Source organism: Carassius auratus, unplaced genomic scaffold (genome assembly GCF_003368295.1).
Source record: "Carassius auratus strain Wakin unplaced genomic scaffold, ASM336829v1 scaf_tig00214186, whole genome shotgun sequence".
Classification (NCBI taxonomy): Eukaryota; Metazoa; Chordata; class Actinopteri; order Cypriniformes; family Cyprinidae; genus Carassius; species Carassius auratus.
Window position 1 is genome coordinate 536251 of NW_020527548.1, and position 27381 is coordinate 563631.

Sequence of the window (27381 nt, forward strand, 5' to 3'; positions counted from 1 at the left end):
TTCTACTGAACACACATAAAGATATTTTAAATAATGTCGTAATCACGTAGTTGCTGGTAGACATTGGCAAAGTTTTATGAAAACAAAAATGCTATGTAAGTTAATGGATACCGATGGATATTATAATGTGTAACTGTCCCTTTAACGGAGTCTCCTCCGGCTAGTATCCTGGTGGGAGGAGTCAGAGTAACTGGCAGCATGTTTTCCTGAGCCATACTGTTGCCTGGTTACTATCTGCCTTTGTAATACACTGAGCTGGAGCGTGTCGGTCTCTGATTGGTTTGAGGATAGAGGAAGTTGCTCTCCTGAAATATTCAAATGAAATGAAATAAGATTTCAAACAAAAAAGCATTTGCCATAAGCATTGTGGAAAACCAGCAGTTAAGTTACACAAAGACAAAACTAGCCAAAGTACAATTGTGTCCTCAGAGTCTTTATTTTATTTTTTATTTTTATTTTTTCTGATTTCAAATGCTTGAGAGCATAGTTCACAGAACCATTGGATACAGATGTACATTTCAATGAGGAACTCATGCAAGAAGACAGAACGATACACAAAATCAAGTTGGTAAACTAAGTAACACACGCATAAATTAAAAATAAAAAACGCAGATAAATATGTAACATGAAATCTGAGATGACTAAACAGTGCTTGAACATTTTTCTAGCGATTTTTGAATTTAATTGCATTTGTCATACTAATTATGAAGTCCAATAACGTATCTAGCATTTATTTAGTGTTAATAGCATTACACTGATCCAGAGCAACTTCAGTTTTACTCGTATCATTCATGCTAATTGATAACATGTGCATTTATTATAATAAATCAATGTGGAATTTTTTTATGAATGCATTTTGATATTGTCAGTATATATAAACTGGCAACATAAATAGTGTCATGCTCACAAACTGCATATTTTGATCACGGCAGCTCATTTTCTGTAAATGTTTTTTACCATTAAAATAAAACTGTTTACATAAAATCAACTGGTCTTTGTTGTTAACCCCACTAGTGTATGTACTGCAAACTAGTATTTGCTGTTCTGTTCTTTCACTGAGAGGAATTCTACAGCCTCATAACGTACAGTAGAGTGCTGTCACACTGTACTCTTGAAAAATCAAGCACATAATAATGTATAGCAGCAAGAACACACAGACTGGTCTCCTCTTCAGTAAAAGCAAACAGCTCCAATGAGAAATCCAGTGTTCAGACGACAAAGCCTGAGAATTCAGCATAAGAATCAAACCTAAAGGAAGGCGCTGGGATTCGCCCGCGGGTCCTTTTGGTTTCTGTACCTGTATGTCAGCCAAACTCCCAGGATCTGAAATAAGCAGAATGACGGGAGGAGACTTAGTTAACCATTTAAAAGAATAGTCCACCCCAAAATGAAACTTGTAGCTGAGTTTGTTTCTTTATCCGAATGGATTTGGAGAAATTTTGCATTACGTTACTTGCTCATCAATGCAGTGAATGGGTGCCGTCAGAATGAGACGTCAAAACAGCTGATAAAAACATCACAATAATTCAAATGTCTCAAGTCCATAAATGAACATTTTATGAAGTGAAAGGTGCATGATTGCGATAAAAGGCCTTTTAAGTTCTTAGCTTCTTTCAATAATCCATAATAACTTTCTCCAGTGAAAATTCATCCAGTGTTGTCCTTCCAAAACATATTTGTTTAAAGCTGTTCTGGACTGTTTTGCTTGTAAATAGTGCTTGATCTGTGTATAACTCTCTCCTGATTCAGATAAGATGACTTTTTCACCTGACAAAGCAATATAATTGATAGAGGACTTGTGTTAAAATGTATTGATAGATTTGTTTATAACAAAAAATGCAGCTTTTAACTTCAGGAGATGTCACCTCTTCATGAGGCATGATGGACTGGAGTCGTGTGGATTACTTGTGGATTATTGTGATGTTTTTATCAGCTGTTTGGACTCTCATTCTGACGGCACCCATTCACTGCAGTGGATCCATTGGTGAGCAAGTGATGTAATGATCACTGATCTCCATCATTACAGACTCATCTACATCTTGGATGGCCTGAGGGCAAGTACATTTTCAGCAAATCTGCAAGTTCTGTATACTTTTTCCAAAACTTTTTCTGAAGAGGAGTTAGTTTAGCAGGCTGACCTCAGTGAAGCTGAAGAAAAGGCCGATCCCTCCGACGAAGCGCAGCACCTCGCCGGCGTGCTCCTGGATCTTTGCTGCACATGTGGTGCAAGTGCTGTAATGAAAGCAGGGCTGCACAAGGGCAGAAAAGACATCGACAAGAGCACTAAGTCATTATAATGGAACAAATAATGTGATTGCCTAACTTGTCACACACTTGCAGTTCATTATGCTACCATCAGCAAACAATTAAGTAGCACAACCATTATCACACACAGGTATCATTTATATCGTTCAGCACATGCAGTGCTACAGGAACATAACAAAAGAACAATGAAAGAAGAAATTACAGCAGCACAGCTTCCATTGACATCCATATGGGAGAAGCCGCAGCAGTTCAGACTCTTCTCCACGTCCCTCTGAGTGCTCAGAGAGTTATTCCAGCCCACCTCCAACAGGTGGTTCTACACACAGGGATCAAACACATGTGAACTCATGAAAAAGCGATCAATACAAAACAAAAGACTTTATTTACACAGATCTGAGTTTGCAAGGGTCTATTGGCAGATGTGCAAATGATTTCATTTTAGACCCTTTATTGGCAACACCAAATATGTGTACATTTCTACATTTAAACATTAAAATGTTTAGGGATGGTAAGAGTATCTTATTGACCCCAACTTTTTGAGTGGTAATGTATATTTGTAGCACATTTCCAAGTCTAAAGAGCACCAGAGCGGATTTTTATGAGCATGTAGTGAAGTGCAGTGATCAGTCTTACCTGTTGCTCCTCATTGATAGCCAGACACGCACTAGACACTGAAAACTGAACTACAAACACCAGGAACAGGATAATCATGTACTATTGACATTGAATTAAGGATTGCAACACGAAGATACAATGCAGAAATATTCAGAGTAAGCCACTATTCCACCAAGTCAGCCGAATTCAGAAATTCTGTATTAAATATCAGAACTTTAAATAAAACTAAATTAGACTCAATAAGACATAATGTAAATTAAGGCACATTTAGTGCTTGTTTGTGATTTTCTCTTGAAATCCAATAATAAACAGCAAAGACAAAGAATTGTATTACGCTATGCTCAAAATACAAACATGATTTATTTGATGTTTTATTGAGAATGAAATGGAATATACTGAAATAGTTTCTTATCCCTTAAGACTACTAGAAAAATCATGAAATCATTACATGATCAACAGTGTGGAATGATATAAAAGCTTCATACAGGATATTTTTAGTAATTGCCCAAATTTGTCTGGGGATTAGTTCATTTCATGCCTTGGTTTTGTTTTTTTGTTTTTTGTTTTTTTTTTTGCATTAGAAGTAGTTCCCTGGTATGCACTCTCATTTATCATGTTAACTGCACCACTCTATGGTCACAGAGTGAAATGCATTACATGAGCAGATCATAATCCCCATTTCCAAAAACAATGAGGAAAAACAGACCATATCATTCAATGGAATGCAAAGACCTGACAAGTTATCAGCACACATACTGTTTTGTTTGCATGAGGCCATTTAAAATAATTATATTAAACTATATCCATATAATTAGCTGGCTATTTTATTCAGTTGTTGTTTTTTTTTACTAATTACAGTGTGTCTTCAGTAATGTCCAATTTATCTTATGAAACCAGACACTATAAGCATGGATCTTACTACATACACCCAGAAAATGAAGATTTGTGGAAACTGTTTTACATGCATCACATCATTACCTTTGAAACCCTGACATAATTATTGCAAAAGTACAGTTAAAATGATTTATTCATTCGATCATAGTGAAGGATACAAAGAACAGCAGAACCTGGTGGTGCTTCATGGCACCAATAAGTCCAACTAGAGCCACAAAGAAGAGGAAGACCCCCACTCCAATGATGCCACCCACCACCTGGAAGCTCGACACCAACCCGAAACACTTGCCCCAGGCGGCGATGCCGATCATCAGCAAGCTCACCATCTGAAGACCGGGAGGAACGGTTCTGTTAGTGTTAAGAAAAGCTATCAAAAATATTATAATAAAATACAAATATTAGATGAAACCAAACTTTTAAAAAACTGAAAATTCTAACGAAAATGAGAAATGTTTCCTTGGAAAACTACTGAAATAAATAAGTTGAAGTATAAAACTACTGAAATAAATAAGTTGAAGTATAAAATTACTGAAATAAATAAGTTGAAGTATCAGATTACTAAAATAAATATAAATGAAAGCTAAATAAAAATCTATAAAACAAATTCTAAAAAACAGCCAAACCAGACAACTGAAAATATAATATATAAATGAAGGCTAATTCAAAATATTAATATAATATATAAATAATACTAAAATAATACTGGTGAAGAAGGAGAATACAACAAATCTTTAATGAGGGGAACAAAGGCCAATAATGAGGGATAAAGCAAGAAATACAGCAATAACAAAGTAAATCTCAGGAGATTCCACTTCATTTCAATAAATGCTTTAATTTTAATACTCAGAATTACATTTTCTGATTTCAAAAGGAGGCATGCCCTTTTGTATTCAGTTTTGAGGTCAACTTTTACATTTTTCTCAAATGATTTTAATAATGATGGCAGAATCTTAAGTATAGTTATAGCCAAGGAAAAACTAAAAAGTTACTAATTAATAGACTAATTGAAATGTTTTAAAGGAAACACAAACACACACACAATTAAAGTTAAATCTGTCAAATCATGTGACTAGGTCCAGGTTCCTGGTAAATCTGTCAGTGGTGATTCATGGGAAAACAAATGGCAGGCAAATGGCTTCGTTTTCTGAGAATGGCCCAACAACAGCTGTGATGTCACTTGAGCAATAAAACACAAGCACACATTATAATACAAAATGTTTAAGGCTATTCATTCCTTAAAGCAGTAATGGGTATTTAAAGGTTAGTCCATTTCCCAACAAAGAGAAATGACCCCTGAACTACTGCGTCCACCTATTAAGTAACAGTGAATGATCCCAGCTCATAATCAAGCTTTCTACATAATCTAATGTAAATGGTGAGTCCAGATAATAGCTTAATCAGCTCCAGACTAATGAAGCAGGATCTCAGTGAAAGTAGAACAAAAGCAGGATGCGGCTTTGCCAAAACAGACGAGTAGCGAGGAAGCCGGGATGTTCCTCTACAAGCTGCGCGTGAAACCAGAAGCGCTCATCGGCCTCATTCCACAAAAAGAATGTCTCTAAATAATTCACATGAACCCTGAGATACAGAGGACTGCAATACAGCCAACAGAAACACCTCGTTTTATGAGTGTTTATGAAGCAGATGTGCTAATGTTATGATAAAGGCTGATAAAGATGTCCCATATGGTTACTCACCACATAGAGGATGTTGAGCGCGCACAGGGAGTTCTTGGAGCAGGTGAATCCAGCGCAACCCATCTTGAATGCTGTTTTTCCGGACAAAAGCTTTCACCCGTGCAAATTCTGTGAATATCAGTTACATGACAAGCAAATCTAATTATTTAAGAGACGAAATTGCAGTTGAACAACGGGAAAATAAGATGCGTGTGGTTCAGTCCAGATTACAGTGAACGCTGATGCATGCGGTTGCCAGATCCCCAAATACAATCTATCCTCTTTTTTTTTTTTTTTTTTTTTAAGATTAAGTTGTGATGCTCAGTCGTTTTTAAGCCTAATGGATTCTGACGACAAATGAAATGAAATGTTAATATAATATAATATAATACAATAACCACAAAACTAGTTGTTTGGAATTGAATTACACTATTGCTCCCACCACCGAAAATGTAAATGAAAACACGTGTGTGTGTGTGTGTGTGTGTGTGTGTGTGTGTGTGTGTGTGTGTGTATATATCATTTTAAAGAACAATTAAAAAAAATGCACAACAATTTCTTCATTAGGCTATAATATGAGAATGCAGCATATATTGCTACTGGTGCCCTCTCAGTAAGTAGTTTCCTCTGGCAATCTCCTTTCTAATAACTACAGGAGCATATTAATTTATTAGGGGAAAAAAATACTAATATCCTCTTTTCTTCTTCTTTGAAATGTGCGAAATTACAATCTAAGATTCCGAGAAGGGCTTTACTCCAACATGGCAACCATGTAAGGAGGCTGGCCAGGCCGTGCGCAGTAACGGTGATTGGTCAGTTTTCTTTGAATAATGAGCGCACAGACTCAGATTGACAGGATGGTTTGCACAAATTCCCGCCTCCCCTTGGTAACAGTTGTGAGGACAAACATTTATTCGACACAACATGTCCAAGAAGTCAAAGATGATAAAATATATGTTGTTCTAACTACTATACGGTTAAAGGGCTCAGCAGTGTAGGTTACTTTGTGCTTCTTCCAGTTTATGTCTCTGTTTCTGTCCTTATTCACATAGTTGGCGCTGAAATAAAAAAAAATATATATTTTTATTTTGTTATATTAATTAATGTAAAGTGTATATGGGTGGGTGACGTGACATGGCAGTTTTGCTGTCTTCAGTGTCAAACATGTATGAATGCAAAATATATTTGCCAAAAACCTTCTCAATATTGTGCAGAACATTATGCTTTATGTGAACATATTCAACATTAAAACAGTTCATAACTATTTTTTTCAGAATTTTCAACCAAACATAACAAAACTCATATGCTGTGACTGTCCGGCACTTGTTTCTCAAAGTGAGAACTTGAATAAAACAAAAAAAAAAAAAAAAAAATGCAAAAATTCTCAAAAAAATACAGAAAAATAATACAGATGTCTATTTGTGAGCCTACTCTTTTCAAAGTCCAAGCATAATGTGTTGAGTCAGTTCTAATCAAAAAGATTTTGTCACACAAATCAAATTCATATGGTGTGACACTATTTTGGGATATTTGAACGGGCAACTGTTTTGACACCCTTGGGAAGGAGAGGACCTTCTTCAGCAATGTTGTACAGAACTAGCAGTGTATTTCTACTGTTCAACCTGAGGTGAGTCATCATTTTATTTTTACAATAAATCAGATCTTGTTGGCACTCTGACAAAAGTCCCACTTCCAGATGTCTTTTGGTGTGACACATTTTTTTATAAAAATGCAAAGGAATGTTATTATTTTGTCATAATTATATGTAAATCTATGCTGCTTTGTTATAGCTAGCATGTTGTTAGTATGCTAATGTGTAGCTACAAGACTCAAGGTTGTGCTAAGTGCAGAAAACATCATATAGTGTGACACTTCATCATATGGTGTGACACGCCATATGATTTGATTGTCACACCATATGATATGAATTGTAATTCCCTGCATATATAACAATAAATAACAAAGTCCAATGTATGTTTTGTCCTTTTAAACATTTATTTGGGTCAATCATCACATAAGAGCTGTAATTATCCACCATCGATTGTGTTTAGTTTAGTTTAGTTTAGTTTTATTCGGTGATTCAGATTTCTAGTTCATCAGACAGACACAGCAGATCCCTTCACAGAAACCTTAGAATGCTGTTTAAGTCTAAACAATGTTGTCTTCATCTCAAACCATTCATTTCCTTTTTTTTTTGTCAACTTGAGGCAGATAATGATGACAAGTGCAGACAGGACAAAGAGATACAGGGAGAGGTTTGCTACTCTCTCCAAATTTGACTGGCTTATGACTGGCTTATGTGAATTGAAATGAAATTTGATACACAAACATATGTTCATATGGTTCATACAATATTAAAACAATGTTTGTTTTATTGTTAAATATCAAATAAATCAATAAAATTTGAATATTGCCTTGCAGCATTTAAGAGTGGTTAAATATTTCCTGCCATATGAGTGATAAGTACTCACCAATAAGTAGGATAATACATGGTTTGCATTGACACATGGCGACATTATCATATGGTGTGACACTATATCATTTGGTGTGACATCCTAATTGTGAAAATAACATGCCTTTATTAATGATACAACCTGAAAATGTTCATGGAATACATAGAAAATAGTATCAGCAAGAGTCACAAATATTTTTATAATTTTCTAGCAAGGTTTGTCACAATAAATAGAAAATATGTTGAAAGACCGACGGCATAGGTTTCACATTGAGCAATGTTTTAAAAAATAATACACAAATTCACAAAACTATAATGGATCACAGTTTTCACCATTTTCCAGCATTTCCTAGATATTGCAGTGACCAACAGCTTCATTTTACACAAAGAGCTGTGTGCCATCCACCATGATAAGCTCATGACACGGCAAAACTTTCAGGAGCTGCTAGCTGCTCCGCTCACAGATGTTCCCCTGGATGGCCGGCTGAGAGAGAGATGCGATCATCTGCCTGTTCCTGTGAGTGATACTCAAGACCTTTCACAAAGTTGCATACGATGCAAAAGGAGCACCCCATGGACATGCCAGGAATGTGATGTGGGACTATGCTTGCAGTCCTGTAGACAGGAACTGCTTCAGAGAGCCCCACATTTAAATGACTGGATTGAAGGATCCAAAAACGCCTGGAGAACTGGAGTACCACAAATGGCTCCTGAGTGAAAACCGTGCAATCCAGTGTCTCAAAAATACTTGTATATATGTATTATAGTTCCTTTTTCAAGATTGAGGCATTAGATTCTTTCGATCATGAGTTTTCAGATTTTTTCTAAATAAAAACCAGTACAATTTCTTCCCGTTTTTAATTTTTTTGTCTATTTTAATTCTATTTACTAACTCATTACACTAAATAATGTACAATAACTGTAATTTCCTGAAAGCCTATTTTTTTCTGAAAAAAATGACACCTTACACTTGAAGATACCACATTATGTTATAATTTTATACTCAATAAACCAAAATGAGTGAAAACGGCCAATTTTAGCCTTAGGTTCTAAAGGGTTAAATAAATTAAATTAGACTTAAATAACTAATTTATGTTAATTATAAAACAATGGAGTACCAAGAGTACTGCTTCCTTTTTCAATTTATCACAAACATACATTACACATTTAATTGGCTGTATTACTCTATATATGAAAAAAAAAAAAAAAAAAAAAATGCCCATAACAGCTGGCACATTCCTGATGGTCTTAAAAAAAAAACACAATCTGGATAAATACTGTCAATCCCATTCACTTTTAACAAGCCCATAAGGGCAACATATCTAAAAGGTGACAAACGTCTGTATTATCAATGGTGTTAAAAGCAGCAGATTACTAGTCTGACTGGTGGCTTTTCTCTTTAAGATTCACCAGACACTGCAGATGTCACAATATCTCAGCTGCCTGAGTGTGATGCTGCTGTTGTGAACTCATTATCACATTTTTATTTCTTCAGTTCTATACTGATATATGTTCACATTTTATCACGGGAGAGAAAAGAAAGTGATAAAATGATCTCAATATTAAAGCGCAACGATTGAAGAGAGTATTAATTGCTGGTTTGCCCTTGAGAGGGTGTTAAGTTCTAGATTTGGCACCCGTACTTATTCAGTGTGTCCTATTTTAGCTACTGTAAAGGGGTGCAGTAAAAAGAAATCACATTAACTGCCCTGAATCTGTCAAAATCTTGTCCACACTGCTGGCTCTAACAGAAAAATCATAGCATAATCCCTGGAAATGGCCACTATTTTATTACCTTCAAGGCAAAAGAGGGAGAAAGCTTGTTCAGCAACTAGGCAATTTATTCTGCCTGTCTCAAAACGTATAAAATTATGTCTTTCATGGGATGCACATACTTAAAATAAAAAGAATTTTAAGTCTTTTTGATCAACAACTTTATGTTCATATGTATTAATGTGTATTTATAGATTTCTTTTGAATGCTAGTGTGTGTGTGTGTGTGTGTGTGTGTGCATACACTAGCTTTCAAAAAAAAAAAAAAGATTTCTTTCATTCTTCAATGATATCTTAAACAGTGAATGCATTAATAATATTGAATATTAAATAAATATTAGTTTTTTCTAATTAAATGTTCTTTATTTTGTCAAAGAATTCGGAATTCATATTAAACAGCACAACTGTTTTCAACATTGATAATAATAAGGAATGTTTCTTGAACAGCAAATCAGTATATTAGAATAATTTCTGAAAGATCATGTGACATTTAAGACTGGAATAATGATGCTGAAAAATTCAGCTTTTTAGATAAATTATATTTTACAATAATAATTACATTTTAAATATATATTTTCAGATAGAAAACAGTTATTTTGAACTGTAATAATATTTGGCAATATTAATTTTCGTAGTGTATTTTTGATCAAATGAATGCAGTCTTGGTGAACATACAAGACTTTTTTCAAAAACATTAAAAAATCTTCCATTATTTATATTGCTACAGATATGAATTGGATTATCCCAGGGCTTTTCTCTGCACTTTATTCATGATTTTTTAAAATAAATGTACTGCAAGCACATTTGAAATAATCCTTCTATTACTACTGAATGAGTATGAAATCTTTGGGATGTGCCCCGCTCCATCTCTCAGGGTTCTGTAGGTTTTTTTTTTTTTTTTTAAATATAGTGATGGTACATTAACGCTCTCAGAAGTCCCCTGATGGTACAATCTTTCAGTTATGTCATGCCACACAGATTTTTACAGACCTGGTATATCAAGAGAGGACTTCAGAAGCTTTCAGAAGGCAAGACACATCCATTTACAATGAGCAACACAGTCTGGAGTCTTAAAAGCTCACCCTCGACCTCTCTTTCCCTCCTCAGCACCAATGTAGCTTTGACTTGGGCCTACTAGAGCACAGGACGAGCTGGAATAGATTCACGTCAATATCACAGCCAATAACCACTGAAAGATGTATTGCTAAACAGTGTTATTAAGGATGTTTGCTAAAGCTTGTGGTTAGAGATTTGAATAAACCTCTGATCGAAAGTATAAAACCTGAATCATAACTTGTCCTGCATTGTTTGTGCTTTAGACCTGAATGAAATCTCAAATCATATATTTTTGTTGAGTGCAGGCATATAATTCTTTCAAAGTATTTTAGTTGTCTTTCAAAGTTGACCTCTGAGGCTACGGATGCAGTTTTAAAGTGGACTGTACTTTCATGAAGATGTTTTACTCTTGTTGTATTGAATCTGTCATTACTTTCTCATTTGTTGTGTTGGTGGGTCAGAAACAGATTGCAGGGTATTATTAAAGTGTGTGGTATTGCTTTAACCACTTTTTATATAATTCGATCGACTTGTATGAGGCTAGGACTTCAAGGAAGGCTGAGATAATTAGGAATATTCCCAGTCATCCCTTGCAGAATGTTTTTAAGTTGCTTCCTTCTACTCGCAGATAATATTTGCTTTTATGTAGGACCAATAGATTTTATTTTATTTTATACCAGCTGCCATTCGTTTGTATTATATGGACAATGGATGTGAATTGTGTACATTATTTGATATTCCAGTTCGCACTTTGCTGTCTTTCCGCCCACTGCTCTAAAAGGTCATTTACACCCTCCATCCTCCGAGTGTTTGTGTCTTTGGCAGACACTGACAGTGCATACGTGCTTGTGAACACGGTCAGCTTGATTTTGAGACGCGACTCGAGGGTGATAACCGCAAAAGTGCTGAGGGCTCTTGTTAATTCGTTGACAGGCGACTAGGATCAGGCCTGGTACGTGTGGCATAGTTTACTCTCCTTCCCTTCTGTTCTGGTTAATCTCCACTAGGCAGTTGATGATTTCCGTTAGGCTCATATTCAGCCTAGCTTTTGAATTATGCATATACATATACCATGGTCCATTGCTCGTTCGCATCACATTGGTGTCTGATCTTAAAAAATGCACCACGTGTGAGAGGTAATTAGTAGCTACCTTTAGCGTTGGAGCCACAGAGGTTCCCTCAAGGGAACTACGCAACTATACTGTCACTGACCTTGCAGATACATAAATGTCTATTTGGTTTCAATACATATAGATTGACTAAAGTCTGAAAAATCTGTTCCGATGGGCACGCGACCAGCTAATCTTGATGCATGAGTAATTATAAAGTATTTTAATGCATCAGTCAGTGACATGAATGACAAACACCACAGGGAGGCCACCTAAAGGACAGAACACATTTTAAGTAAGAAGAAAAGGAAATGACTGGCTATTAACCCCAATTTGGTTGTTTCATACGAGGATGCATGGTTTCAGGGCTTCTGTGATGCGCTTCTGTGATGCACTGAATGATTGCTTGAGGTATATATGGCTGGGCTTATGTGTGAAGCACAAAGTAAAGTTGGCAGCACGCCATTTACTGCAAACCATGCCTGCGGCTTTTTCAAACTGCTTGTCTACATTGTGTGTTTTGAATGAGTCAGGTGGACAAGAGAAAGACAAGCATTCACCCAAACTAAAGGCCAAGCCTGATGGATCAACTTAGACAGTCAAATTCACCTGAGTAGACTTAGGATAACGCTTCATGAATATAGTAGTTAATCAAACAACTAAAAGTGAGGTCACAGAACATGTCTTCCAAAGCTGAAGCTTTTATTTTAAGTATGCAGTGAAAGAAGCAATTGAACCACCGTTTCAAAGTCATTCTAGAGGAAGGGTGTGTGGATACTATTAGGTAAAGAAATGATTCATCAGTTAAAACTTCACACATTAACAAAGTGGTCATATGAAACCAGAGAAGATGAGATTAACACAATACACTTCCTCAGTAGGTTGCTCTTAGTAATGCTCCATTTAAATTTCAACATTGCCTCAGATGATTGTCTGAAATAAAATAGACACAAATGAGACCATTTTTTGACGCACAGTAGGAGTGTATAGCTAAACAAAATGAAATAATAATAATATGTGTGTATGTGTCTCTCTCTCTCTCTCTCTATATAATAACTTTGTTTGAATTTAATGAAAACTTTTATTGAGCAAGGAAAAATTTAAACTGATCTCAAGTGAAAATAATGATGTTTATAATGTAAGACAAGATACAACCATAATAACAACAATACATACCATTTAAAAAAAAATGTGATTATTATGTAACCATAATACTTTAAAAATACACTATTTTTAAATAAACATATAATCTTTAGCAGCAAATCAACAGATCAGAATGACTTTTAAAGGATCACTGATAATTGGAGTAATAGCTACTGAAATTTCAGCACTGCAACACAGTAATAAATTACATTTTGTTATTTAAATAAATGACATTATTTAGTATATACACACACACACACACATATATATATATATATATATATATATATATATATATATATATATATATATATATATATATATATATTTCCTCGAATATCCTTGAAAATCCTTGAACAAGAAGTGAACTATTTGAAATCATTATGAGGCTCTCACAAATGCCATTTATCACTACTCTCTTGCGCATTATAATTTCATGGTACCATCCTTTATAATTTAGTGCTCATCATCTCTAGCAATTTTCTTTTTAAAAGCAGCCCTTTATTTTCCTTAACTTCAGTGAACCTGCAAAGTTCAGCTCAATGCACCCAGTGTTTGTTGCAATTTAACCGTATGTAGCGCAGCGACCAAACTGAGGAATCACAAACCATTAGCGCTAAATTCTTGCAGTCAAGATCATTATACGGAAACTTTCAGACTCCGAACCTGCAGTGCACATCTGTAGTTTTTCCCCCAATCTCTCTATATCATTACAGGTTCACTGGTGAAACCAGAGCTCAAGTGTGCAGCGGATAAAGACTCCAGACCCACACTGCCACGCTGTCTATACCAAAACTGATCAAAGAGAGAGTGGAAAAAACACATTACACATCAGCCGGTGCATACATGTCTGTGTGCTTGCAAGTAAAAGCTTTGAAAATGTTGTTAGCTTGAAGTGATTATTGCAAAATCATTAGTGTATCTTACGCTTCTTTGGTCTCTCAGCAAACATATCTAGCCTGAGGTCCTTAGGCAGGTTAAAGGGAATCAAAACCTGCGCTGATTAATTATCTGAGCTCCTGTGAAGCTGTGACATGTGGAAAAGTATGTGCTATTATGGGCCCTTCTAAAAGTAGTGCTGTAGTTATTTCACATCAAACACATGGAGTGCTAATTTGAACATATTTCCTTCAAAATAATCCATTAATCAGTTTCCCTTCAGGTCAAATTGATTGTTTGGTTTGAAGTAATTTTTCATTCTTCATTTTTAAGAAACCAAACCCAACAATTCTTCACTGAGATCTGCCTTTCAAATTGGCTTGAGAAGTCACTATTCATTGGCTTCACAATATGAAGTCAGAGCCTGATGTGCAGCTCTAACATCAGGACTTCCAGGAAAACAATACTCCAGTAGTTAATAAAACCATGGGAGCTTTTCTCATATTGCTTGATTTACTTGCTCAGAGTGAGCTTATGTTACTGTGACATGCAACTTTATGAGAAACATTTTAGATCCCTGTTCCATCTTGTAAAAAAACAACAACAAAAAACAACAACATCTTGGAAATAAACCAACAAATAGCATTATAAAATAAACTAGATAATAAATAAACAAAAAAGCCCAAAGCACATTTTTATATGCTAAGTCAGCTTTAGTTAAAAGGTTAACCCTATACAGTTAACCTTGTGAGTGTTAATCACCTGATAATCTTTAAAAGCTTTTTAAACAAGAAGATATGAAAGAAGAATCAATGAAACAGATAGCAATAAATACATTAATAAATAATAGCCTATGACATTTATTTGTATATGCTAAATCAAAAGACAGCATTACACAACACCGCATTAACCCTGTGAAGTCCTTAAATATTTGTCCTGGGCCCTGTGAATTTAAACGATGGTCCTGGAAAAGTTAAGAGAATGAGAGAGGCAAAGCACAAAAGCACCAGGGAAGAAAAGGTGAGGAATATAAACGTTAGCCAGACAAAGCCCACAGTGGTCAGCAGCCCCTTCGTTATGAGTTTGAATAGTCTGACATGCACAAACACAGTGTGTTAACCTTGGGCGAGGCTGAGGGGAAAAGGGCAGCGGAGGGTGGTGGTATAGAGGTGTTAAAGGCCTAAGCAGGTGTGACAGTTCTGAAAGCTTTCACTGGACAAATAAGGTTTCACTGGCCTCCAACCAATGCTGAGCAATGGCTGACCTCAGCGCCGGCAGAGAGGAGCTGTGCTTATAGTAGAAGAGAAGCACAAGAGATGAAGGAAAACAAGCAAGTTTGTACTTATGTGAAAGATGCCTATAAAACAATAACAGTGTAAAATACAGCGCATGTTCTCAAAACAGACAAACAGATCAGAGATCACATTCTGCATCAGGGTTGTCTTGAAACTGTAACTTATAAATAAACATGTACATCAACTAGATTAAAATCTATAGATAAAAAGATATGCAGCTGATCAAGTTTTAATAATACTTGGCCATTTTAATAATACTGTCAAAATATTCAACCAATCACCACCAACCCCTGAAAGTAATTCATTTTCCATTTTCATCCAGATGGGGGCAGCAAACATTACATTATGCAAGGTGCACAGTTCCTTCATAAATTACCACTTAGATGAGCTGCTCATGCAAACGTTTGTGGTTGTCTCCAAGAACCAGGCATCTTAACAGTTATTAATTCATTCATAACATTTACTGGAAAAAACCGGATAATTATTGTATGATAAATATTGTGCATGAGAATCACGTATAAACTAGTGCATATACATGTAATCTAAAGAAAAGAAAGGAAAAAAATATATATATATATATATATATATATATATATATATATATATATATATATATATATAAACATGGCAAATGCATGAAATGCAAAAAAAGGAAATTCACATCAAAGTGGGCGGTCCCATGACGTAATTTCTGCTCGCTCAACTCATTTGCGCTCGTCTCCAGCATTTGTTCATCTGTTTCCACGCGCGCGCCGGAGAGCGAGAGCCATTGCGACTCGACACAGCGCAGTGTTCAGCAGCAGCCACTCGTGTGTCCGTGCCTCCTATCACCTCTCGCAAGAAGTGGATACTGAAATTGTTTCGCCGTCGGACGTTTGGTGTTTAAATCCTCTTTGACTCACAAACTGATCATGGAGAATGAGAACAAATACCTTCCGCAGCTGCTGGCGGAACGCGACAGCCTGGACGCGTCGTTCACCCACGCCTTGAAACTTATAACAGCAGGTAACGTAAAAACTGTTGTTTTGTGAAAACGAAGGCGAAGAGGCGTGGGAATCTAACAGGGAACATTTTGCGATGTAGATAAGTCTACGTTTTATTCAAAGAACCGGTAGGAATCGACTGTAGTCGTTCGCGGGACGCGGGGCGACCGTTGGTCTCGCTTCAGCGCGTGCGCGGGGGGTCGTGTACTAACGTTCCTCAGCTGGAGCCAGGCACGTGCTACCGAAGCTATTTTCCATGTATTTGGAGGGATGAACTCCACTTTTACTGGATGATATATATTTTTTGTACCCTTTTGTTTAGTGCGCTCGAAACCCATAGTGCTGTAGAGTTTTGCCCCATCATCTTCCACAGTACCGATTCCGCTCCAGCGCAGTAACACTTGAGCCGCGTGCTGGATAGTTTAACGTTAACCGTTACCCGCCGCCCGTTCATGGAAGTGAGAACTTTCGAACCAGATTACGTGTTTTCTACAACTTTACGATAGCTAATTAGGATTTCAGTTGTATTTTTAAGATAATCATCTTTTTCTAAATGAAGATTTACCGCCCATTGTTTGTTTGTATGGAGCGCTCTGTATCTATGGGGGTCAACGTGGCGTTTCTCTGTAATTTAAGCATCGAGTCCCAGCCGACATGCACTTATTGTGTTTGTCTAGACTGAAAGATCTGGAAAGCGTAAGATTAAATCATCCAAGGCTGATCAAATTAAATTGAAGACGGATGAATATCTTTTTGAGATTTGTCGTAGTAATAAAGACCATCCGGACCATATGCGGCTTTAGGCTGAAAACTGTTGCATCTGGAGATGAAATAGCTTTTTTTGGTGTAGGAAATGTATTTTCCTGGCCTCGTTTCAACACGTCTTACATCATCAGCCTAGCTGGAGTTTAAATGTCTCTTGTGGTTTTTATTAGCAGATCAGATTATTTTTACCTTAAATTACCTTTGCAGAGGCATCAGACTTGCAGTGAAAAGCCCTTTAAAAAGCAGAGTCTATTGATTTATAGCGTTTCCTTGCAGTGGCTTTGAGGCAAGCACTTTTCTTTGCAACCTGAAGCAAATATTTAAATCTCAGACGAACATTTGTCATTGATGTAAAACGATCTGGAGATGGCTGGAAAAGTATCCCAGGCCTGTAAACATTAATTTATAATCCAGCTTGTCATGGTAAATGAGGGAAATGTAACCATGTTAATGTGTCTCCTCACCAGTGATGCCCATTTTAAAGATTTAAACTTGGTTTCTTAAATCTGATATTAATGCTGCATTAAACTTCTGACCCTGTTCTCTGACGTAGAACTCAAAACTTGTGTGCAAATGTTTCTGCCGATTTAGATTTGTAATTCATGTAAATAGCTGGTTAAGCAGTGATTGAAGAATTTTAAAATATAGTAAGAAGCTCTAGTTTGTATTTAAATGTTCAAATCTGATGCCAATTTTTTTTTTTTTTTTTTTGTACGTTTTAGAAATTGAGAGGGTTGAGAAGGGAGAGACAGAGAAAGATACAGAAAGCTACCTGGACCTCTTTACCCAGAAAAACATCAAACTGAAGGAAAGGATTCTCATACCAGTCAAACAGTACCCCAAGGTGAGTGTCACTGTGCTATTCAGGAACACGAATGCTGTGCTGGTTCAGATCTGGTGTTGAATGAATGTGTAACACCTCAGTGGATGCAAAGGTCACCTGAGGGTTCTTGGGATGAACAACATTTTTTAAAGGAAAGTAGAACTTATTTTAGGGCAAGAATTGCATTAGTAGTGTAAATAACTGTTAAAGAGCGAAATAGTAGGTCTGAACTCACCAGGGGCATATTTGAACAATTTTGCGAACCTTTGATTGTTGAAGCCTGTGAAAGGCCTGTAATCTGTCACGAAGGGGCTTAAGATATTTTCCAAAGGCATGTTTCTTTGTGCGTGTCCCGTGATAGCTTACCTGCCAGAGGCAATCAGACCATTTGATTGAGTCTTCTGCTGTTTTGTGAGCGTAGCTGTGTTTTTCTTTGACCTTGCATGTTTATTCTCTAAAGTTTGCTTGCCAGAAAAGTTGAGTCTTGCTGATTTTAACGTTTCAGCTTGCACTTGTTCTTTTTAACTATTACTTGGATGGCAGATTAGTATGCATGTTCTGCATGACTGATTATGCCGCTCATGGCTAATTGAAAGTGCTGTTTCTCTTTTTAGAATGGCTTGTTATACTAAGCTTTTGCTTAGATTGAAAAAATGGGTTGTCCTGAGGATCTTCAGAGTTGTCTTTGTGTGGTCACTGTATATCTTGGAGGCAACAAATTGTGTTAGATCTTTGCTCATGACTTGATTCACAGCTGTTAGCTGCATACAGATCTATTCCACAGCAGACTCTTAGGTTCTCCCTGTGGGTTACTTTGATTTTAAATGCTGGACTTTACCTCTTTTTTGGAGTGGCACTTCTCTTTGTTTTTGTGCTAAGAAACCGCTGTTTTGTTGTCTCCTGAGTGTGATTTTCCTCCAATTTTGGCTAAGTGTCTTCATCTATGCGTTCCCAGACCACCTAATGTTACCCCTCGCTTTGTGTTGAGCGGTGCACGACTCTGGCCTTTGATCAGTTTTCATTTTATTTATTAATGCATTTTATTAATCTTGTGCTTTTCTGGAAGATCAAAACTGAGTTTTTAGTCCTTGAAAACTAGTTCAGTCAGGCTAAGTGAGGTGCTTTAGATTTCTTCAAACGCTTTGGGTTTAAATATTTATTTTTTTGTTGCTTTGTGCAGTTTAACTTTGTTGGGAAGATCCTCGGACCACAGGGGAACACAATCAAGAGACTGCAGGAGGAAACCGGCGCGAAGATCTCTGTGCTAGGAAAAGGGTCCATGAGGGACAAAGTCAAGGTAATGTGTTCTTTGAGGTTTTTTTTTTTTGATTGATTGTTGCAAGAATAACTTTTACCATGGGCACGTCACTTTCATTTTGAGTTTCTAAGGTAATAAAATCACAATCAAATCATTTTTATTGTCACATATTTAAGTAGCTCTTAAACAAAGGCATAAAAGGGTGTTTCAAGGCTATTTGATGCATCACGTTCTGGCTATCTTGTTGTGAGAAGGTTTAATGACAAACTATGGGTAAACTATATACTTTTTGTTTTTCAGGAGGATGGCTTGAGGAAAAGTGGAGAACCAAAGTATGCACATTTGTCCATGGAGCTTCATGTGTTTATCGAGGTGTTTGCTCCTGTTCCTGATGCATATGTGCGCATGGCTCATGCCATGGAGGAGATCAAAAAGTTCTTGTTCCCTGTAAGTACTCAGAAATCTGCTCCAGATTCAAGAAAGACAGCCCAGAAATCATTGTAGTTTTTATTTAAGCTTTCTGTTTATAATGCTGAGATTTATGAATTCCAAATGGGCCATTGTTTAAATCCAAACTGCCTGCATTGTTGGATTGTAACTCTACTTGCTTGGCCTGTGGCAGCAGATTAATATTTAATCTGATAAACCGGTTGTTTTCAAGCTCAATCTTGACTGAAAGGTTTCACTAAACAGTGTGTGTTTCCCTGTAAATGACATAAACTTTTGTGCACTGTGGAAATGGCCTTTATATGAACTGTTTCTCATGCTGAAGTTACATGGTCCAAATCTTTAAGTATCTGCTTTTGTGGAAAGCCATTCTTTGCTTGTCCTGATGTTCTTGTGGAGAGGCGTGTTAGTGAGCTGTGTGCCTACCTCGCAGGACATGATGGATGAGATTTGCCAGGAGCAGTTCATGGAGATGAAGTTTCTAAACGGTGGCCAGGAACACGGGGGCAGAGGCCGAGGAGGGCCACCAATCAGAGGCCGTGGAGGTCTACCTCCTCCTGGAGTACCCAGGTATCCACACTAATGCATACACCTTTTTAATAGATTATTTGTCTTTTTTGGTTTGAGCTGGATTTTCATTCAAAACTGGTATTAATGCAGAGAAAACGTTTTTATTTTTCACAGGGGTCGTGGTATGCCCCCACGTGGTGGTCGTGGCGGACCCCCTCGAGGTGGAGCCACAAGGGGATCACCTGCAGGTAGAGGTGGACCATCAGTCCAGCCACCCAGAGGAGCAGCCTCCAACCGTGCCCGTCCACCCGCCCCTGCGTCTCAGCGGATGCCCCCTCCACCACCTGCGCACCCTCCGACCCAAGACTCATACGAAGATTATGTAGGTTTCTTTATTTTCTGAATTTGCTTTGAAGATATTGAGTGATCTCAATATTTTTTTTTTCTTTCAGTCTTATGACGAGAGCTACACAGATGCAGGCTATGAATCCTATGACAGCTACTACAGTCAGCCACAAACGTAAGTTAACAGTACATGTTCGTACATTTGGGACTTGGAAAGTCCTAGTTTCCTCAAAAAGACCACGTTATAATTTATTACAACAGCTTATAATCATTGTGCTTTATGGAGGCTTTTTGGAAACATCCCAGGTTTTTTAAAGCAAAATGTTCTTGGCTTAGTATGTTATTTTAGGAAATTCAGGCCAGGTTATCTTGTGTAAGAGTTATTCGTTTGAACAGTGTTTGTACTTGCATTTTTTTTTCAGAGAACCAGAATACTATGACTACGGACATGGAGACACACAGGAGGGATATGAAAATTATGGTAAGTTGTGTTTATTTTTTTAATCTTTTGAATAAGTTGTTTAATAACTTGTTTTATGTGAAAGATTTAGTGTCCTGGTCTGATATAGGGTCATTTATTCCCATACCATGATTTGCTGTTTATGTTTTTAAACATTTATAGTTATTTTAAGGATGAGGACTCGTGTTACATTCGATAATGCTACTGTAACTGAATAGAACGGTTTCTGTATATCAAGATAGTTAAGGAAGTATTACTACCTGCAAGTTTTCACAAAATGTTATACTTGTACATTTGGAAATGAGGCCTGATGCATAAGCTGTCTGAAATCACATACTGTCTAGTAGGTGGGGTGGCACGGCTCGCTGAAAAAAAAACGAACCGTTCGGTTCACCACACACGGTTTGGCACACGCTGGGACCACGGTTTAACTTAAATCTGACAAAGCACCTGTAATATGGTTTGCTATAAATAGCATGTAAAACAAACTGGGTTCAGCTAATGTTTCTGTTGATGGATGCGCAACAGCGACGAGAGAGAAATAAAAAAAGCCCTGGACAAATCATTCACTCTTGTTCAACGCAAATGCTGTATATGAGCAGTCATTTATTCCGTCATCACCCGGGTGGTGATAGTGCGCGCTCACAGATGAGACCTGAATATCACACGTTTATATGCGTTTAAACCGAACTCATTAAAGTTTTGTCAGTTTAAAAATTTAAGAGCCAGAGGACGTGAGCTTGCACGCGCAGTGTGAAGATTTGTGCGTGCGCTCATCTGAAGTATGCAAACCCATGCCTCAGAACGCGCACAAATATTAAGCTCTCTCTGTAGTATTCTTTAAATGGACACATTTAGAAAAGAATTTTCAAAATGCTCGTCTTGGTAAGTATCCTACAGCAGATATAGGCGGCTGAATGTAGGCCTACTGTATCAGTGCATTCTCTCAAAGTGACAGTCTTTTATATTAATCGAACAGCAACAACAAAGAAATCACTCACTGCTCTTGATTAAAAAAGCTTTTTTAACTTTAATAAAGAATAATTTTTAATTTATACAGTCCAAAATGCAGTGCTGTTTTACATTTGATTACTTTATTCTATTTCTGTACCTAAAAACTTAAGCTAGACCTGCCAAAAAACAAACAAACTGAAAATCTGTTTGTTTGTATCTTTACTCTATCTTTACTCTTTACTCTTATTTATTTGTGCTGTTGCTTGTAGTTGGATTTTTATTAGAAAGTATAGTTTTTCCATAAACCTAGCACATACTGAACTGTACCAAAACCGTGACTCTAAAACCGTGAAACAAACCGAACAGTGAAAAAGTTTAACTGTGCTACCCCTAATATTAGGTACTTAAATTTGGTCTGAAACAATGTGATTGTTGAACAAGTATATTCTGTTTAGCATGCCATTTTCAAATGCATTTGAATTTGGACATACCATAGTTTTGACATACTGTTTACGTTCTACATTTTATGATGTAGTATATAATTTTCCATATTCTGATGCTGCACATAGTTTGATCTATAGCATAGATGTTCACATAAATTTGACCTTATTTTTTAATAATTCCTGTAAATTTGAGATTGTAACCATCCATCCTGTAACCAGAGTCTTGTCTTGCGAAGGTAGATTTGGTCATTAACGTATTTTAAGGTGGGGCTTAGTAAAGGTCATTTACGCCTTGGTAAGCTATAGTTTGCTTTGTTAATCTTATACACTTGCACTGTGTGTTCTGTCCCACAGCTCAAAATGATTGGAATGGTACACAGGGCTCTGCTGGCGGTGGAAAAGCTCCCACTCAGAGACCGACCAAGCCTGGGTTAAGGGAGCACCCCTATGGACGATACTAAATCTGACTAGTGGAACGTCACCCAACGCATCGCCATGCCAACTGTCTCCCATGGCAGCTCACGCTTTAAGCTACCCGACAAAAGTAATTGTCCGTTAGTAGTTTTTTTTGGTCGTGTTTTTTTTACTCTGGACTTTTTTAAAAGAAACTTGAGAGAACGGCATTTGAATGCCTCAAGAATAAACAAACTTTAGAAGGATTAGTTTAAACATTGCTGTTTTTTTGTTTGGTTTATTTTTTATTTTTTTGCCAGTATCTCTTCCTCTGCTCATACCTACCCTTGCTTTTTTGCATATGTGGATGGTAAAAAATTTGTTCCAGTGATTGGGGAAAAAGTATTTAGCTGGAAGGTAAAGCCTAACAACTGTACAGCCACTTTTTTTGTGTTACCTTAAAAACTCTGCAGAGGTGCAGTTGCAGATTCCCATGTAGGCTACATTTCAAAATTCTGTTTAATACTAGCTTATCAAAAAGACCCTAAACGTAATGTCTGTTTTGTAATAAGGAATATAAATAACTGAAATGCAAAATGTCTTTAATGGTATTTCCAACAGCCATTGATTATTTCTTATTTGATTTAAATAGTCTCAAAAGCTGTAAATGTAGATTTAGACCTCAATATTTTTCCTTTTATCTTTAGAGTTTTGAAATATAGCCCAATTAGACGCTGTTGAGATGGAATGTCCTCAAATCCTTAATTTGTTAAAATAAGATGTTGCTCTTCATAAATGTTCTGCAGAATAACCCATGTTTGGCTACTTATGTTTAAAAGGGAAAACAAATCAAACATGTCAGATTATCATGGATGACGCAATGCTATATAAACTGCATGCACAAACTGCTTTAAAAAGGATTTGGACAGCAATCTCCACAAGGGTCATCTCTTTCTTATGTAAAGGGATACTGCAGCTAAAACTGACTCTATTGTACATAATTTAAAAAAGGAAAAGGAAAAAAAAAACACCAAAAACTGTACTTTTACTGCCATTTTAGTATTTGTATCCTCTCCATAAAATGCATAATGACACATGTGTAAGTTTGCCTAAATAGGTAACTAAATCTGTCCAAAACATGTTTTGCAGCAGTTGTCAATAAAGCCTAGTTTGTTTTTTATGAAACTTTAACCTGGTTTATTTTTCTTTGTCTTCATAAAATCTGAAATGGCCTTTTAAATAACTTCTAAGCTTCGGATCCAACATTTCTTCCTCTTCAAAAACAGATTTTAAATTTAAAACAATGCATGAAGACGTAAACTACACTAAAGGAGTCTGTTTAAAGTGTTTGATTTGACAATTAAAAGCACACCTTTAATGTTTCTCTCTCTTTTTATACTTAAAAAGGACCCTAGAGGTAAGACCTGTGCTCTTTAAAAATAACCTGGATAGCTTCCTAATGTCTATAGAGAGAACTAAAGCATTCGATGCTTGGGTATGTATTAAACTTTTCTTGAATGACATTTTACTTTTGGTCTCACTTAGAATGGGAAATGTATTACAGCCTGAAATAATTTGAATTTAAAAATTAAGTTATGCAGGGGCCATATTTGTCAAGACTGATGCAAAGACAAGTTGGCTGCTTTTAGCAAAAAGGACAGGAGAGGACCGTTAAACCTTTAACTGCAGCATTGTAAAGGTAACCCTAACCCTAAATTTGTGAGTAGTGTTAAATTTATATACATAAAATTGTTTGGAAACAGCGTGCAATGATTTAAAATATCCATTCGTTAAAAAAAATAAAAGTAAAGTGGAAAAAAACATACAAACATGCAGTAATTTTGCTTATAATATTTCTGTACTAACATTTTAGAGCAGAACTGTAATGCAACTCATGCTAAAAGAGCTCCGTGTCAAATCTAGATCCATCTGTTTGTAATGCTGCTCCTGTTGTTTTTTTTTTTTTCTTTTGCGATTTTAATTATTTAACGTATTAAAATACTCAAATGTCCCACCTAAAGAATTTACCTGGAAAAGATTGAGTTGCATGACTCAAACTTGGCAGATTGCATGAGCTTCCTCAATACAATATAGTTTATCATGACAATGTTTGGTTATTTGCTAATAGCCATCTCTCTTCCCTCAGGTTGTGATGCCTGGAAATTCCTGGAAATGTGAAGTTTAATTGGGGATGTCAGACCTCTCCTCAGGTCAGTTATCTTTTCCACTTAAACATGCATCAATGCTTGTGCATTCAAAAAAGTTGTTACTTTTAATTGTTGTAGTCTGTAGTTTTCATCCATCTTAATTCTGATGAGTCAAAGCTTTCTAAATCTGCATGTTCTGCAAGAAGCAGTAAATGGAACAAAGTTGCACTGCCCTAATGGGCTTGCTTTCGGTTTCAACTTTATATTAAGCCTTGTAATTACTGGTAGCTCCAGTGGCTTAATGTGATGTATGGACTCATCGTGGAAGTTGATTCAAACATCTGAGTTGTGTGGGCTCCTCCCTCTTGCTTGCTTTACTAATTGACTTGCTATTTTTCTACAGGAAAAGACAAGTGTTTGTTTGCAGTGTAAGAACAATCTTACCTCTGAACACCAGCTGTCTTTAAGGAAACGTCCATGGACCATACAGTCTGACTCAACAGCTTCTGAATGGGCTGGAAATGCAGAAATCGATGGTCCTGTCGACTAAAGTTTGAACCAGCAACCTGTTAATGGGTTAAAACGGGAATGTCTTGAGTTCTTGGTGGTGTTTTTATTGGCTCACCAGTTGTAATGCAAGGTCATTTTCTCTATTCTGAAAGTTTCTTTTTTTCTGTTCACCTCATCCAGTGCTTTCTAAGCACACTTTACTTTAAATGGACTGCTTCTGTTCATTTTAGCTAAGAAATCATTTTAACAAGCTCAAAAATTCTGTCCAGGCTCTCCAGACGTCTACTTCAGACAATACTCCAGTGCTTTTATTCTGCAAGACAAGCATGTCTTCCTCGGTTCCTTGCTCGGAGGAACGTACATGCTAATTTAGAGCTGTCCAGCCCCTATCTCTTAGCACAGACTTTGTCCTTTAATTGCCATGGTAATTTTCATCGTGCTCGTGAGTAGATATGTTTGAATGGGTTTATGCTGGTGGAGCTCTAACGTTTTAACCTTCTGAATAAAGGTCTTTCTTGCCTTAATTGAGAGCTTACCATAAATGCTGCTTTTTCTAGTCCTCGCTGTGTTTGTCACTGTTAGTGTACATTGCTGTGGCTTCCATCCTTTGCTCACCCCCCCACCTCCCTCCAGTGCACATAGGATTTGAGCCTGTCATTTTGACCAATTACTATCTTTGACACTGTGTCCGTCCCCCCACGGAGCTGCCACTGTTTGCCGTCTGGCTAACAGAACTAATGCCTTATTGCATTAGAGACAAATCAGTCATCAGTATAGATTTTAATAAGCATCAGCCACCGCTCAAGTGCCATCGAACAATTGGAAATGGATGTGTGTGGGTAGGAGGTGGACTGATGCGTATGCAGACTTCATCCATAATGAGAAATTGCAAAAGCAGATAATGGAAATATTTAAATAATTTCCCAGACAGATACGAGGGGGTAAAGAAAACTAGTCTCAATCAGGAGGAAATATTCATACCCACTGTGTGCACTTAATGCGTCTTTGTTTACATGGTCATATCTGTTTATGTCAGACATGCATGGCCTACAGCTGCTGGGGTAATGCCTCTGAGGTAATGTGAAAGGAATGTGTGGTGGTCTGAAGCCGGGGCATTGTGGCTTGGCAGCTCTTTCCTCTTAACACACATTGTGCATGCTGAAAACAGGAAGCATGGCTTTACGAATGCAAATGAAACGCTTCCACCACTGAATGTCTGTCTTCCTACATGGCTTTTTAGCTAGTTTCACACATAACCAGTACACACTCTCCAGGGAGTCAGGGTTTTGAGTGCACAGGAATGAGTTGTGACTGTTTCTTGCTCACCTCCTTCAGTGTGAAAAAAGCTGATAATAACTAGGCCTGATGAATCGAATTCATCCATGTGGAATCTGGCTTGAGTAATCCGTAGCCCTCCACCTTGGCTATCACTGAATGTAACATTCCACTGCATGTTTTCCAACATCCACATAATCAGACGCAAATAACAAAATGTAGGGAAGCCATGGGAATTGCTTGGGATTAGTGATGAAATACAAGAGCCAGGAGTCTATATTATTTTATTTTCCTAAAAGAATTGATGAGGCTGTATTTACAATTCAGCTAAAATGGATTTGAGCTTACTGAAGTGCCTAGCTGTTGGCCTTCTCTCAGTAGGAGCAAACTAAAGACTTTGGGGTCAAAGAAACCAGTGACTTTCAGAACTTTTCTTTAAATTTGAAAGTAATTCAAACTTGTTTGGAAGTTGATGTATCAAAGAGCACTCACACTCAGCCTGCATATTATGTATGACTACAAAGAGAGTACTTATTCACAGATGTTTTTACCTGTTTTGTAATGTCAAAAATAAATTGAATTCATGAAGTGGCTCTTATGTGTCTCTTTCAAAGTTTGTCTCTTGATGGCTACTCCTCAGGGTTTCAGACTGACTACAATGGACTTAAATGGAAAAATTTTCGAACAGTACAGTAAGTGCAGTAACTTGTTAAATGCTGAAGAAAGAAGCAATGCACACAATCAAATACAGTCTTTATAAAATGGTTCTGTAACTTGACTTGAATTTTTTATTTTAAGTGCCAGTGGCTCCCTTGAAAGTTTTGTGCTTTGTTTAAAGCAAAGGTCTTCAACCCTAATCAAACAAACCAAAACCAGTAAATCAGGGTCTTCAGGATCACTTGAAAATCATAG

The 27381-nt window shown here is 36.8% G+C and overlaps 2 protein-coding genes across 3 annotated transcripts; one reads left to right on the forward strand and one right to left on the reverse strand.

Moving 5' to 3' along the window:
* Positions 1 to 412: 412 nt before the first annotated feature.
* On the reverse strand, positions 413 to 5711 carry tspan13b (tetraspanin 13b). The gene is made up of 6 exons (XM_026257015.1): positions 5472 to 5711; positions 3933 to 4100; positions 2899 to 2979; positions 2468 to 2581; positions 2139 to 2249; positions 413 to 1323 (listed from the first exon to the last, which is right to left on the reverse strand). Exons 1-6 carry the CDS (start codon positions 5532 to 5534, stop codon positions 1249 to 1251), a joined length of 612 nt encoding a protein of 203 aa, XP_026112800.1. The 5' UTR covers positions 5535 to 5711; the 3' UTR covers positions 413 to 1248.
* A 10146-nt stretch (positions 5712 to 15857) lies between these two features.
* Positions 15858 to 27007, forward strand: khdrbs1b (KH domain containing, RNA binding, signal transduction associated 1b). Of its 2 annotated transcripts, XR_003287353.1 has the most exons (11): positions 15858 to 16161; positions 17627 to 17748; positions 18908 to 19024; positions 19286 to 19432; positions 19866 to 20002; positions 20117 to 20324; positions 20395 to 20462; positions 20710 to 20768; positions 22499 to 22688; positions 24684 to 24747; positions 25088 to 27007. XR_003287353.1 is itself a non-coding variant. In XM_026257034.1 (9 exons), exons 1-9 carry the CDS (start codon positions 16068 to 16070, stop codon positions 22603 to 22605), a joined length of 1059 nt encoding a protein of 352 aa, XP_026112819.1. In that variant the 5' UTR covers positions 15858 to 16067; the 3' UTR covers positions 22606 to 23728. The 2 variants fall into 2 exon arrangements, 1 of the variants encoding a protein (XP_026112819.1); XM_026257034.1 differs by lacking the exons at positions 24684 to 24747; positions 25088 to 27007 and having other exon boundaries at positions 22499 to 23728.
* Positions 27008 to 27381: the final 374 nt, after the last annotated feature.

What these genes read in the sequence shown, in the direction of transcription:
- tspan13b (XM_026257015.1), bottom strand. Translation starts at nt 5,534, where the DNA reads ATGGGTTGCGCTGGATTCACCTGCTCCAAGAACTCCCTGTGCGCGCTC. An exon ending in CTATCAATGAGGAGCAACAG is followed by an intron (nt 2,582 to 2,898) that starts GTAAGACTGATC and finishes CCCTGTGTGTAG; the next exon opens with AACCACCTGTTGGAGGTGGG. An exon ending in TCAATGGAAGCTGTGCTGCT is followed by an intron (nt 2,250 to 2,467) that starts GTAATTTCTTCT and finishes GCCCTTGTGCAG; the next exon opens with CCCTGCTTTCATTACAGCAC.
- khdrbs1b (XM_026257034.1), top strand. Translation starts at nt 16,068, where the DNA reads ATGGAGAATGAGAACAAATACCTTCCGCAGCTGCTGGCGGAACGCGAC. An exon ending in CCTCCTCCTGGAGTACCCAG is followed by an intron (nt 20,003 to 20,116) that starts GTATCCACACTA and finishes TATTTTTCACAG; the next exon opens with GGGTCGTGGTATGCCCCCAC. An exon ending in GGAGGGATATGAAAATTATG is followed by an intron (nt 20,769 to 22,498) that starts GTAAGTTGTGTT and finishes TCTGTCCCACAG; the next exon opens with CTCAAAATGATTGGAATGGT.